The following is a 16,043-nucleotide window of genomic DNA, read 5'->3' on the forward strand; positions in this document are numbered from 1 at the left end:
GAAAAAAGTATTTTTATTTGTTTTATTGGCATCTTTTACTCTCTTGTCACTTTCTTTTCTCTTCCTTCTCTCTAGTAATTTTTATCTAACTCCCAAGAATATGTGTAGGATTAACAATAGTTTGAAATGACCTCCCCTAGATACAAAGGTACTGTATAACTTTAAAAAAAAGTCAATAATTTACCACAATGGAAATTAGCTAATTAAAGTAAGAAGGGAGTTATTTCTGTTCTTCAACATATTCCTCAGTTTAATCCAAGAAAGGAAAATGTGATGAGATTCTTGGGGGTAGCATTTGTTTATATTTTGAATAATATTTAAATGAAAATAACTGAAGAAATGTCTTTAGTTCAAATTTTAAAAACTAGGTAAGACAGTAAGTTAAGACAAAGCAAGGTAGAGAGTGTGGACAATTTGGCATCTATCAACTTAGCCTGAGAAATGTACAATATTGTCCACATGAGAATTCATAAATAATCTTCTTGTTCTAAAGTTCTACAAATACATTCATTTTATAAGACTAATTTAATAGCTATACTGTGTTATTTTCTATACTTATATTATATTATTTATATTACTTATATTACTTATATTTATATTATTATATTATATAATATATAATATACATATTACATATTATAATAAACTTCTTTTGTTATAAGCTTGGCATACATCTATTTTTAAACTGATGTAGATGAAGTTACAAATTACAAACCTCATAATAAAAAATATGAGCATCACTGATTATGAGCCAAAGATTTTTTTAAAACTTTGTATACACACAATGGAATACTATACACTGTTAAAAAATGTCTTAAAATTTGCTTACACATGAATGGATCTGGAGATTATTATGTTGAGCAAAATGATTCAGAGAGAGAGATAATCATAGAATGAGCACACCCTTTTCTGGGATGTATAAAAAAGATAATATTATGATAACATCCAGAGGCAGTAAACACGAGGTCCAGGAGTCAGGAGTATCAGTCCATGATAAAAATTTCCCATGAATAGTGGAAGACTGCAGTTAGGGCTGAAAAAGGAACACTTTTGTCACAGATAGTTGAAAATGATCATTTTGGACAAGAACGGGGTGCTGAAAGGAGATACATAGGCATATTAAGCTTCAGTGACAATATGGCAAACTGCAGTGCCTAAATGGAAGGACTCAGGGAAGAAATGTGGTGGGTAGTAATACAGAGAGAGATAGAGACGTATATAGTTGCTTCTGTAATTGTAACTTATTAAGAGAACTTTGACAATAAAAGGTATATATCTATAGAATGAATGATGAGGTCTGCTATAAAAATCTAACATAGCATGATGATAAGCTTGTAGAAAATTATCATAAGAATACTCTGAAAAATATAGTTTTATAGAAGTAAAAGCAATGAGACAGGGGTATGTTTAGTGGTAGAGCACTTGCCTTGCATGAGTGAGGCATAGAGTTGGACCTCTCATTGCAAAATCCATTACTTATACATTTTTTTAAATAATGAAGTATTCCTCCATATTTAATTTAATACTTGAAAGTTAGTTAACAAAAGTATATATACAGTTGTATTGGATTTAATTTCACTATATATAGGTAGGAAAATTAAGCATTAAGCATTTATTTTTGTTTAATATATTTTCAGGTATATAGAAAGAAACTAAAATTAAAGGTGTTTATAAGGTTCAGAGTGCCAAAGTGATGACAAATAGGCTATTTCCCTTTTACTAAATATTCAGACTTTGTTTTATTTATTTATACATCTATGTATATGAGTGAAGACAACTCATTACTCATTAAAATATATATTATTTTGTAAAATTATAACATTGATATTTGTTTTGATATTTTTTCAACCAGTGTGTGTTAGGATAAAAAGGAAGTGAAGAGAAAATCAGTGCTTCCTTAAAATGGAAGATTTGATTAAATTCTTAGCTTATTTGCAACTTCTGCCAAAATGAGCAATGGCTGTTTTTCAAAGTTACTTTCTTCATGCTTCATAGAGTTACTCTACTATTTATAGTCAACCAAGTAACAAAGTAAATTAGATCAAGTTAATTATTTCTCATACAATTTAAAAAAAACTGTGAAACCTAGTGTGTTAAAAGAAAAAAAAAACACAGAATCTTGAGGAATTAAAAAATGAAGTTGTGAGTTAAATTTTAAATAACTATCAATTTGTGTGTAAGATTAGCAAAAATATTTACCCCAGGGTAAACTTAAAGTTAGAGACTTTATCTTTTATAATCTATCTCTGTTCTCAATTTACTTTCCCTCAGAATATTTTATTTTTTTATAACCTCTAGGATAACTAGAAAACTACTTTCAACTTAGCTGAAGACTTTGAACAGAACTAATTTGAACAGATAATTAAGACACATCTATACCTATTCTATTTCTTAATAAAGCCAATATGAAAGAAGAAAAATATTTCATAAATAAATCCCTAGATTGCCTTGATCAATTTAGGAAACTAACATAATAGGCTAATAGAAATGAACAACTGCTAAAGTTTTACAGATATGGCTATTATCTTAAAAAATCATATCAGCCATTGGGATATTGAATTTTTATGTAAATTCAGGAAAATATTAAACAATTATTCATCATTATATTATTTATATTTATTTATATTATGTTATATTTATATTATATGTATTATATTATTATATATATTTAATCTATATAGCATTCTGATCAATTAAGTCACTTATGCCTTATAAAATAATTCTAGAAATTATTCTAGGAATCTACTGTTAGGTCATTAGCTAATTTTGTCTTTTTCCTTTTTAATATATCTTTTCTGATAACAATAGTGCTAAGTCACTTCCTGAGTGGCAAGAGCCCATGATCTTTCAAACAGAGATAAATGGGACTTTTCCTATGCCAGTGGTTTTGATCTTTTTTAGTAAGCACTTATTAGTCTTCTAAAATAAGTTAATTTAATATTATATTGTTCTGTAACTCATTGATTTTTTTCAGGCAGGCTTCTTTGTGTCAGACATCATGATACTAGAAACATACATACATATACATACATATATAAAGAACCACCTATGAAAATATTACTTTAAATAATATAAAATTACACAAACTGAAAATAAATGTTTTCTTACAATTAATTGAGGATAAAATACCATTGTTTTTCCAAAAACCATTAACAAGTAATTTTTTATTGGCCAGAACATATGCAAAACAAGTAAAAAGGTAAAATTTTCTTCAAATATTTGACATGTTCAGGGACGGAGTAGAGGTGCTAGAGGTAAGGCGCCTGCCTTGCAAGCGCCAGCCTAGGACTGACCATGGTTCAATCTCCAGGCGTCCCATATGATCCCCCCAAGCCACGATTGATTTCTGAGCGCATAGCCAGGAGTAACCACTAGGCGTCACATGGGTGTGGCCCAATAAAGCAAAAAACAAAACAACAACAAATATTTGACATGTTCATGAATAAGTTAGGAGACTCTTGGGATAAGGAGAAATTAAGCTGATTTTTGTTTGTTTTTGGGCCACACCCAGCAGTGCTCAGGGGTTACTCCTGGCTGTCTGCTCAGAAGTAGCTCCTGGCAGGCACGGGGGACCATATGGGACACCGGGATTCGAACCAACCACCTTTGGTCCTGGATCGGCTGCTTTGCAAGGCAAATGCCACTGTGCTATCTCTCCGGGCCCCAAAATTAAGCTGATTTTTTTTTTTTTTTTTTGGTTTTTGGGCCACACCCGTTTGATGCTCAGGGGTTACTCCTGGCTATGTGCTCAGAAATCGCCCCTGGCTTGGGGGGACCATATGGGACGCCCGGGGATCGAACCGCGGTCCTTCCTTGGCTAGCGCTTGCAAGGCAGACACCTTACCTCCAGCGCCACCTACCCGGCCCCAATTAAGCTGATTTTTAAAGTTTCTGTTATACTAGAACATTTTGGAAATAAAGTAGCAGGATATTTCAAACAATAGGAATTCAGTATTTATAGAAATGATGTATCTGTGTTCAGTATAGCCAGAGTAATCAATGCTGCAAACAGGTTCTATATGGCACAGACAATGTGGCTATATTAGAATATGACAGATTTTATTCTACAGGTAATCCTGGAAGGTAACACTGGATATTTATTCTATGCTTTGTTTATATTCTCAGGAGGAAACTTTCCTTATCCCTCTGAGTTCTTTTAGTCAAAAAATTAAGTTGATCTCAGGCATATAATTAAGTATGAACAATGCAAAAATTATTACATTTACATATAAGTTGTATATTGATTAACACAAATTCCTAAACCAATTATGCAAAATTAGCATATATACCCTGAATTGGTTAGTGAAATTAGTGACTGGAGCTTCAAATAGAGAGGAAAGACTCACATCATGATAACCTGATAGTCTATAATTGTTTGTCCTGCTATATAGAAGGAATTCTCTATTAGAAGCCTAAATGTTAGTAAACAATTTAATTATAGGTAAATATCTTCATTTCTCATACTTTTAAATAGTTGAGAGTGGTACAATATTTTGTGAATCTGTTGAGACTCCTCTCATTTCAGCTGGAACTAGAGCTCATGCTGTAGTAAAACATCTTAGAAAGGCCTGTACTAAACAACTTGAACAACTCTCATTTAGTACTAATTCTTTGTTGCCTACTGAACACCACTATAAATACCTGTATTTAAACATTTTTATTAGTTCAATATGTTTTTTAATTATTGTGCTGTCTTCATTTTAAACATTTAAAAATTAAATTTTGATTTTATTTTACAATTTAATACTTACATAAATGTAGTATCAAGAGTAATAATGTTGTTCTCACTTAGCTGAAAATCTATTATAATCAACTATACCAACTATGCTATGAATTATCTTTAAATAATTTATGTATATATATGAGTTTGATTTTGTGCTAATACTTTTATTTATTATGAGTTTGATTTTGTGCTAATACTTTTATTTATTATGCCCAATAGACAGAATGTGCAAATTTCATCCGAGTACTGCAACCCTATAATAAAACTCACATCTATGTGTGTGGAACTGGAGCATTTCACCCAATATGTGGCTATATTGATCTTGGAATATACAAAGAGGTAATATAATGAAACATCATAAAGCATAATTTATTATAATAATTTGTTTTTAATGACTATGGAATAATCCAGATGTATTTGAAAATAAAAGACTTATTCAGGAACCAGCATTTAGAATCTTTCTTCTGAACCTCCATGGATCAGCTAGTGTTTTCCAAAGTCACTATAATTCTAGCCAAATAAGTTGCTAAAAGATTTTGCTGTCCTTGAGCAACAATTATAATTATAAAACTTTCAAAAATGATTGTGAATATTTATATAAAAGATACTCTGATTTCATAGATGCTAAAATGTCATAGGAAAAGATATGCCTTAATTCTTCTAAGGAGTTTTATTGCAAGGGTAGAAGAAATGTGTGCAAATTTTTTTTAAATTCTGGGAACAACCCTAGAGATTGTAAAGTAGCTCATAGAGTTAATGTATGTTAAATGCTTACATCAGAAAAATGAAAAAAAAACTATTAAATCATACAATTGTCTGGTAACTTCTTCCTAATCATTTTTATGGGTTGTCATTTTGACATGACTATTTACATAATATACTTTGTATTAAATTTTGTTTTTATTAAGTGATCAAAACAGTGAAAGTACTTGATTTTTGCGTTAATTTTCTGCCCCTCTTGAGCAGTTTTTAGAACATCTGGGGTCCCACCTGCTATTCTTGCCCAGATGAAGTTGTGATTCCAAGCGAAAGCTCAAAGGTGCTATGCTGCTTTGACCTTATGAAGCCAGGGTTACCAAGGCCACCCGGATTGTGACAGTGACCTGCAAGGCAACATATGGCAATTCTCAGGGGACCACTTCGTGCTGGCAATGCAAACCTGGTAGTTAAGGATGCATTTAACCCAGACTGTTACTCATGCTATGCATGCTTTACTCTATATTATCCCCTTTCCCCTAAAATACATACGTTTTAATATATTTACATATTACTTTCTTTTGGCTGTTTTTTTTCTTTTTTTGGTTTTTGGGTCACACCCAGCAGTGCTCAGGGGTTCCTCCTGGCTCCAAGCTCAGAAATTGCTCCTGGCAGGCTCGGGGGACCATATGGGATGTCGGGATTTGAACCAATGACCTTCTGCATGAAAGGCAAATGCCTTACCTCCATTTTCTCTCCGGCCCCTCTTTTAGCATTTTAACTAGATCTATATAATATGTTACTGTTTATAAAAATACATTTCCTTACAGTGGGTTTGGTATTTATAAATATTATATTATTTTACTATCCAACAAATAACTTTTCATACACATACACATATATATGTATATATATATAGTAGAGCATACTACATACAGTAAACCTTATTTGTTCTTAAATTGTGGAGATATTAATTAGCTCATTGAATCCATTATTTCTGAAGTACTAAATTGACATTGTAGAAATAAAAGTATGTTAATAAGAGTGTCTTGTTCTAGGTAATAATAAATAATTTAATAAAAAAGATCATGACAATTTTTACTAATGTATTAGTAATTAATATATTGAAGTGTTTTGTTTACATCATGGAAAATATCAGAGTTTGTCTGGATTGTTTATTTTGAATTTTACAAAACACCTTATAAAGTCAATACGTTCATAATTTCTTTTTCTTCAATTCAATAAATTAGCAGTTTCAGTGGAATTAAAAAAAATTCTTGAGATTACCTGATAAATGGTTTAGAAAGGAACCAAACTAAGACAACCTGTCTCTAGAAAGTTACTCAAAATTGTTTCTTTGTGTGTGTTGATGGTTACACTGTCATATTCTTATGTATGTTTGTTTTGCTTGTGATTAACCACATATTTTTGCAAGATAATAGGATGTGTTTGAAAGTAAAGTACAGGATTATGTAGAAAGTTTCTTTCATTTACTTGATGCATGTAGAGATCAAGCCTACAAATATGTCTGGATGATTTTTCTCTCTAAAATTCTTGCCTGCCAGACCAAATTCAACTGTTCAAAAGTAAAATTACCCTGGTAGTTAAGTCTATGAATCACTAGGAGTCTTGGCAACTTGAGACCATCATTCCTACTAGCATAAATTTCTCTTTTGTCTCTTCAGTGAAGGGTAATATAAATCAGTAGCCTAAAGCATAAGGTGTAATTATATAAGATAGCCCCACTACTTAGATGTGTTTTGATGCCTAATGCTACCTGCTGAGGAGGGCAAATAGTGTTTTTTAGCCTCAAAAGTGACAAATGCAGAAAGTAGATTAAGATGTAGCTAATTACTAATTTGGAAAATATCAAGATGCCTTACGGAAAATTAATGCATTGTATGTTAATAAAATTATTCCTGAACAGGGCAATTGAGCTTTTTGAACTTTCCACCAGTGGCGAAGAATAGATAATAGGGTCAGAGAGATAGTCCAGAGGTTAAAACACTTCCTAGCTTGTTACTAACCCAGGTTTGATTCTTGGCACCACCTAAAGTCTAAATGCCCCCCCTTTAGTCCCATCAGGAGTAATCACTTATCTCAGTCACCTAAGTACAGTAAAGTATGCCTCCCTCCTTCAAAAATAAATTTGTATGGCAGGTCAATACCTTTTCAAATTAATTATTAAATATGTGATGTCATTGTCCTTTCAGAGACAATTTCAGAGGAAATGTAAAAAGTTTTTCAATTTTTTTTTTTTTTGGTTTTTCGGGCCACACCCTTTAGATGCTCAGGGGTCACTCCTGGCTATACGCTCAGAAATTGCCCCTGGCTTGGGGGGACCATATGGGACGCCGGGGGATCGAACCGTGGTCCTTTCCTTGGCTAGCGCTTGCAAGGCAGACACCTTACCTCTAGCGCCACCTCGCCGGCCCCAAGTTTTTCAATTTTATATAACTATATTTATTCAAAGGTTACTGGAAAGAAATATCCAGAATATATATATATATATATATATATATATATATATATATATATATATATATATAAAGAATAGAATACTATGTGGAATTCTGAGTAGTTTAGGCCATAAAAGTAGAAGAAAAAGATCAAATCAATCACAGATTCCTTTCTTTGGCAGTTGAGTTCAAGAGAGGTATTATTTATTTAGGTGAGAATAATGACAATCTTGTATGGGAAAATACTGGATTCATTTTGTACATTCCACTTTTGAGAAATAAAAGTGGGTCATGCCAATTGGTAATTCAAATCTGGATATCAGCATAGAAGTGATAACTGTTGTCAGCAGCTGATTGATGGAGCCCATTGTCAATTGTGGTTCCTGGCATTTACTGGCTCCCTGGTGTTATGCATACTGAGAAAGCTTTCTAAGCTTCTACTAACTCAGTAAAATTATGCTGAGAATAATAGAGGAACTATCACACAGAGTTGTTTTGAAGATACAATGAGAAATAATTGTATAGCTTTTGGTAGACAACTTGCCCAGTCCCTGATACTCAGCCATACTAGAAAATGATGGAGAAGATGTTTGATTTTAAAAATAAACTGTATGTGTGTTTACTTTTTTTTTTATAAAAATAATACATATTTTATGTCTTACATATAAAATACTGGAATTTGTAATATTAGTTGAAGAATTGGGGGTATTTTATTTCCTCTGTATTGCCATTCAGTGGCAACAAGTATTGATGTTAATAATAACCTTGTACTCTTTTAATGTTTCCTGTCATTTTTACTGTGTTAGCTCTGTGCTTCAACAGTACTTCTCTTTATGCAGCCTAGAGAAATGTCCTTCATATACTAATTAGCTTACTGAATTTAATAGAAAATCATAAAATTAGATTTCAATGTTAGGGCCATGTAATTGAGTTAGCTAATTTTCAGAAGTACATTTTATTATTCATTATTTTTCTCATAATTTTTATGTTGGTGCACATGAATCTGGATTAAGAAAACTTGCTTCTGTCATCTTCCTTCACCAGGAGATTATAAAAGAGACCTTTTACTAAGCCTCCACAAATAATAATTTTATGAGTTTACCTTGAGACTTTAATAAGGTATTACATTATATAAACAAAAATCCTCACAATTATAGATTTTATCATTATTTTGCATCAACTATGATTTTTCCCTCATATTTGTTTTTTAAAGCATTTATTATAAGTTTCTATCAACATAATTTAGTTTACTTACTCCTTTTAAATATTCCATTATAGGCTTTAGAATAAACAGTAATGTTTAATTTATGGAGAATAATGTACCTTTGATAATATTTAAACATACTTACAAGTGAAGTTTTCCATTGGTATGTCACTACCCTCATCCACATTGTTAATCTTTTTTTTTTTGTTTGTTTGTTTTGTTTTTGTTTTTGGGCCACACCCGTTTGACGCTCAGGGTTTACTCCTGGCTATGCGCTCAGAAATCGCCCCTGGCTTGGGGGGACCATATGGGACGCCGAGGGATCGAACCGCGGTCCGTCCTATGCTAGCGCTTGCAAGGCAGACACCTTACCTCTAGCGCCACCTTCCCGGCCCCCACATTGTTAATCTTTACATTCCACTATTGAAACTGGAGAGTAATCAATTCAGTTCATAATAACCTTCATATTTTTATATATCTTCAGTTATACTTCCAGTTACATACTTTATGTTAGTTACATGGTGACATCCTGTCTATTTAATTTTAACCATTTTCAAAATTGGTTTAAAATTTGGATTTCAAGCAACTGCTTTGCTATGTCTAGTTATATGGCAATGAACAAAATATTATCTCCTGCTTTTCTTGATAGTGGTCTTCTAAAGTTGTTGGATTTGATAGTACTCTTAAAATACTTCCCTCTCGCGTATTGTGAGGGATTCAATGAACTATATGCAAAAAGATTTTAGCCAGCATAAAGTATGTATTAAATCAAGAATTTAAAATGATAATAACTAAAAACTCTTATGAACTGTTACTATTATTTTAAATACATTTACTTAAAACTATGAAATATTTAAAAACTAAACGTTTGTTAGCTATATTTTTTACTAGTAGTTTAATAGTCATTAACTTACTGCTGGTCTTGTTCAAGGAGAAACCTAAAATTAAAACAATAAATAATACCATTCTATTGTAAATTTGCTTCATTCTTTTCCTAGGTAGGTAGCCCTAAATGGGCCTTTATTATTTCATAATAATATAGGAATAACTTTTTAAATAAAAAATAACTTTTTAAATAAAACTTCCAGAGAGAATGTCCAAAATGCTGAATTTCTCTAAGTCATGTCTCAACAGAGTGAGCTTTTAGCCTTTGTGCTGCCTGGTAGTTTTTTCATTTAACAACTCAAATGAATTCTAATGACTCAAATCTCATGAGGCCACATGCATTTTACACATATTTTTCTTGGAAAATTCAGCATTAGAAATTATTTTTTTCCTTAATACTAAAAGTTTGCCAACATCTTTCTAATTGTGATCACAACTATAAAAATAGAAACTTGGGCAATAATAATTTGTAGATTTTAAGGATATAGTGAAAATACTACAACACAATTTTATTGACCATGTGTATCAACAGTTTTGAAAATGAGCTGCCTGTTTTAAACGTTTATAGCACTAAAATGGCAAAATATTACATAACTTAAGTAATTGGATATATTTGGATCCAAATAGTTTATCCATATTTGAATCAATATTTGGATATATTTGAAGTTGCTTATTTTTTGATAACTCAGTTATTGTAATACATTAATTTTAGATAATAATGGTAGTGTTATTAAGCTTAATAAGTATTGTTAGGTGGTGATTTTGGTAATGATAGTAATGCAAGCAAAATATATTGTTGGATATGTTAGCATGTACAACTAATATTCATTTATAATTAATATTCATTCTTGCTTTAGGTAAGTGGAGCCCAAAACATGGGGATTGAGTCTTGGCCAGAAAAAATATTTACTAAAGAGTTAAGAAGCACAGCATGATGCACATACAATATTCTTGACTCATTGATATTGAATTAATGAGATAGAATCTAGTTCTTATCTTCTCTTTTCTTGCTGATTTTGATACTTCTTAAAATCTCATTTGTGTTACTAATTTTCATTACAGGAAGTTATGTTCAAATTAGACACACACAATTTGGAGTCTGGCAGATTGAAATGCCCTTTTGATCCTCAACAGCCTTTTGCCTCAGTAATGACAGGTAAGATCAATGACAGTCAGTTCTTGTTTTGGTGTTTTTCATAATGGTATAGGTAATTAAGCCACATTTTTTCAGTGAGTTAAATATAAAGCATTATCCATAAGTTATTTGGTTATAGTTTCTGTTCTGTACATTCCTATTCTTATCACTAAAGTGAACCCAACAACATGAACATAACATTATAGACGTCTTCATTTAAATTTTTCTTAATGTAAATGGCAATGAACACATGTATAATTATAGTATATAAAATATATTTTTATATTTAAATGTTTCATATTTTCTTATTTAAATTATACCCATGTTTTTCTCAATATAGATATCTAATTTAGCAGTTTATTAAATTGTTATCAAATTAGCTGAAGAGTTATTTAAAGACTTAATTAAAATGATTTATAAGACATAGGTAGATTAAATAATAAAACACATTTTATAATAACTTTTAATATAAAAACAAGCTACAGCTAATAGAATGTTGAAACATTTCTTCTTAGTCTTCACCATAACCTGATTATATTAGTGGTAATGTAATTTCTTTTCCTTACAGTTTAAATCTTCTCTTACTTTGTATATATCTGAAATTCTCTGAGAAGATAACTTTCCTGCTTAAAGAGTTAGTATTAATACTCCATGGTCTGAAGCCTGATCTCAGTAATGTCTGCCCAACCTCTGAATTTAAAGCATGTTAAAGACTTTTTTACCACACCCAGCAGTGCTAAGGGGTTACTCCTAACTCAGCTCAAAAATCACTCCTGGCAAGCTCAGGGGACCATAATGGATTCTAGGGATCAGACCCAGGATGGTCCTGGATTAGCTAATTGCAAACAAACACCCTACCCACTGTGCTATTGCTCTGGCCTCTTTATTTTAAGAACTCTTCTCTTGATTTAGTTCACGACTTAAGTCTCTCTTTATTTGATCTATCAAATGTTTGACTAGCTGATAAGATTAAAGCATCATGACATTTGAATTTTCATTTAGTGTAAAGCAGTAAACTTCCTTTGAAGTGCAAGTGTGTGTTTTGGAAACTATGTGACTAATGTTTTGTCATTATTCTCAGAAAATCAAAACTTGTAAATCTGTCAAGCGGATTTCACACAATTTAATAAAAAAAATACATTATAGGGGCTGGAGTGATGGCACAATGGTAGGGTGTTTGCCCTGCACATGCTAACCTAGACAACTGCAGTTTGATCCCCTGGTGTCTCATATGTCCCCCAAGCAAGGAGCGATTTCTGAGTGCATGGCCAGGAGTAACCTCTGAGCATCACTGGTGTGGCCCAAAAATAAAGAAAAAATACATTATAGACATTGATGACACCTATTTGGAAACCTTAAATAATTTAATGACAAAAAAAAATAAAACATTTTATTGCTATGTGTGTGCCAATTCAGTGGTAAGCAGGGTGTGCTGCCAGCTGTGCACTCAAGAATCAAGAATAATTCCCAGTGGGGCTGGAGTGGTGGCACAAGCGGTAGGGCGTATAACTTGCACGTGCTAATCTAGGACAGACCATAGTTCAATCCCCCAGTGTCCCATATGGTGCCCCACGCCACGAGTGATTTCTGAATACATAGCTAGGAGTAACCGCTGAGTTTTACCAGGTGTGGCCCAAAAACCAAAAATAGAAAGAAAAAAAAGAATGAAAGAAAGAAAGAGAGAAAGAAAAAGAAAGAAGAAAGAAAGGAAAAGAGAAGAAAGACAAAAAGAATGGGAGAGAAAGAAAGAAAGAAGAAAGAAAAAGAAAGAAAGAAAGAAAGAAAAGGAAGAAGGAAGGAAGAAAAGAAAAGAAAGAAGAAAGAAAAAGAAAGAAAGAAAAAAGATAAAGGAAGGAAGAAAGAAAGAGAAAAGAAACAAAGAAAGAGAAAAGTAAAAGACAAAAAAGAAGAAAAGATAGAAAGAAAAAGAAAGGAAAGAAAATAAAGGATGAAAGAAAGGAAAAGAGAAAGAAGAAAGAAAGGTAGAGAAGAAAATGAAAGAATGAAAAAAGAAAAGGAGAGAAGAAAGAAGGAAAGAAAGAAGAATAAAAGAAAGAAGAGAAAGAAGATAAAGAGAAAGGTAGAAAGGAAAGTAAAAGAAAAAAGAAAAAAAGAGAAAGAATAAGAAGAAAAAAGAATGAAAAGAAGGATGGAAGGAAGAAAAAAGAGAAAGAGAAGAAAGAACAAAGAAAGTAAATGAAGGAAGGAAGGAAAGAAGGAAGGAAGGAAGAAAGGAAGGAAGGAAGAAAGGAAGGAAGGAAGGAAGGAAGGAAGGAAGGAAGGAAGGAAGGAAGGAAGGAAGGAAGAAAAGAAAGAAAAAGAAAGAAATTGAATCATTTCTTCTGGGCACCAGGGACCATATAGGATGCTGGGAATTGAACAAATGCTTTACCTTCTGTGCTACTACTCTTGCCTTGCAAACAAGACAGTTTTAAAACCTGGTTACTCTGATGCAATTATTAAGCTGATATATCGCATTTTTGAACTGCCAGAACTATGATGATCAAGTTTTGTACATTTCAAAATAATTGTTTCATTGGTGGTGGGAAGGTTGCACTAATGATGGGAAGTGTACTTTTTATTATTAAAGCCCAACTACAAACATTTTGTCTCTTATATAAAGATATTATTAAAAAATAAGTGTTTTCTGTATCTATCCTTACTAAATTTTTAATAATGTCTATGTTTATATTTTATTTTTATTCTGTATTTTTAAAAAATTTTCCATGGTCATTGTCTTTTATTTACTCTTAGAAAGTATCTTAAGAGATGGAAGCATACCCTGTCTGTTTACTGTAACATGTCTGGGCATTTTCTTTTTAATGTTTAGATTTTGATAAATTTTATTATGTAGGTTGGTAATTATTTATTAAATAATTTATTAAATGTCTCATTAGGTTGATCAAGGCATTTAGAAAGTGAGGCATTTGGGGCTGGAGAGATAGCATGGAGGTAAGGCGTTTGCCTTTCATGCAGGAGGTCATCAGTTCGAATCCCGGCGTCCCATGTGGTCCCCTGTGCCTGCCTGGAACAATTTCTGAGCCTGGAGCCAGGAATAACCCCTGAGCACTGCCAGGTGTGACCCAAAAAACAAAAACAAAAACAAAAAAATAGAAATTGAGACATTCATACAAGAAATTTTTTTTCTTTTTTTCTTTTAACCATTGTGATTAAAAATGTCTTTCATAGTTGGGTTTTAGACATAAATGTTTCAAACCATTCATACCACCAGAGTCAACTTCCTTCTATTAATATTTCCATGGTCTCTTCCCTGCCATCACCCCCACCCCAAGCTGCCATCATAACAGGCACCTACAAGACAAAATTTTAAGAATATACTATTACAAAAGTTGGATTTCTATAATACCATTAGTTGTACTTATATTTATGAATTTAAAAAATGCTAAGTAACCCAATAGATTAGACAATTTTACTTTGATGTTCTGTGTATGACTCAACATGGTTGATTTCTTAAACTATCAGAGAATTAATTACTTTTTCCAGGAGCAAATACTATACTGTAGGGACAGTATTTTCCATAATTCCCACCTTCACCACACCAGCATTAATCAAGATTCACTCTATTACCTTCTTTTCCTGTGTATATCTTTCTCTCTCACTTCACTCTCCCCTCCTTCCCCTATTTTCACCATTACTTATCTCATTTTTTCTTCTCCTTCTCCATGCATTCTCTTCTTACTCTTTCCACCCTTTCACATCTACCTTCTCAACCCCTTCCCCACTCTTTTCATCATCTTCTTTCCCTTTATCTCATTTCTTTTTACTTCCTGTAAAACATGGCCTTGACATAAAAAAAGACACTTGGTATGCATCAATGGCAACATTCATCTCTTTTCAGGAATTTCTGTTTATCAGAACTATTAGAGACATGATTAGCTACAAGGAACGCAACATGTTATAATTACAAAGAATGACTCCAGTGCTGAAAGTTCCCTTTCATCAGAGGTTAGACAAAGAATAGTTGTGGTCATTTAGGTTGTGTCAGTTAAGTAAATACTAATCATACAATTCATTTCTCATTAGAGCCCTTACTTTAATTATTTTCTATGTATTTCCTCAAAGGGGAATTATTAACTGTTAAATGCCTTAGAATTATATATACTTTAGAATATGTGGAAGAAGAGAAGCAGAGACAGAAGAAGTTATTCATTATAGAAGATAATACAATGAAATTTTAATTTGCATTAATAATAATCTATTCATACTAATTAAATTATCTGTTCATATATATCTAGAATTATTTAACCCATGTTTATGAGCTAATTTTTCTTCAGTGGTACACATTTTTTTAACATCTAAAAGTAGAGTATATGAAATAATTCTGATGTTGACATTATGCTTTTTGTTAAATATTGTGAAAATTAGTATATTGTAAATAGTATCTGTGAGTAAACTTTTATAACTCTGTGCCTTTTTTTCCCTGCTAGATGAGTATCTCTACTCTGGAACAGCATCTGATTTCCTTGGCAAAGATACTGCATTCACTCGGTCTCTTGGGCCTACTCATGACCACCATTACATCAGAACTGATATTTCAGAACACTACTGGCTCAATGGTTAGTGATTTTTTTTTCAATTATTATTGTTTTTATTTTGCTTATAGTAAGAGAAGAAAGTCTTTATTAGGGGCTGGAGTGATGACGCAGTGGTAGGGCGTTTGCCTTTCTTGTGGCTGATCCAGGACAGACCTTGGTTCAATCCCTGCCGTCCCATATGGTCCCCTAAGCCAGGAGCAAATTCTGAGCACATAGTTAGGAGTAACCCCTGAGTGACACTGGGTTTGGCCACCCCCCCAATATTTCAAAACACTTTGGAAATTATTGTCCATTAAATTAGGTAAATCTGGGGCCGGAGAGATAGCACAGCGGCGTTTACCTTACAAGCAGCCAATCCAGGACCTAAGGTGGTTGGTTTGAATTC

At 32.3% G+C, this 16,043-nt stretch overlaps 1 protein-coding gene across 1 annotated transcript in view; it reads left to right on the top strand.

Annotated features, from left to right (window-relative positions):
- The window catches only part of SEMA3D (semaphorin 3D), a 116,361-nt gene that overhangs the window by 43,063 nt on the left and 57,255 nt on the right, over positions 1–16,043 (top strand). The window contains exons 4-6 of the mRNA XM_049772797.1: positions 4,943–5,062; positions 11,030–11,123; positions 15,551–15,679. Of these exons, the coding sequence (XP_049628754.1) occupies positions 4,943–5,062; positions 11,030–11,123; positions 15,551–15,679 (343 nt within the window). The remainder of the gene's footprint in view (positions 1–4,942; positions 5,063–11,029; positions 11,124–15,550; positions 15,680–16,043) is intronic.

Source organism: Suncus etruscus, chromosome 1 (assembly GCF_024139225.1).
Source record: "Suncus etruscus isolate mSunEtr1 chromosome 1, mSunEtr1.pri.cur, whole genome shotgun sequence".
Lineage (NCBI taxonomy): Eukaryota > Metazoa > Chordata > Mammalia > Eulipotyphla > Soricidae > Suncus > Suncus etruscus.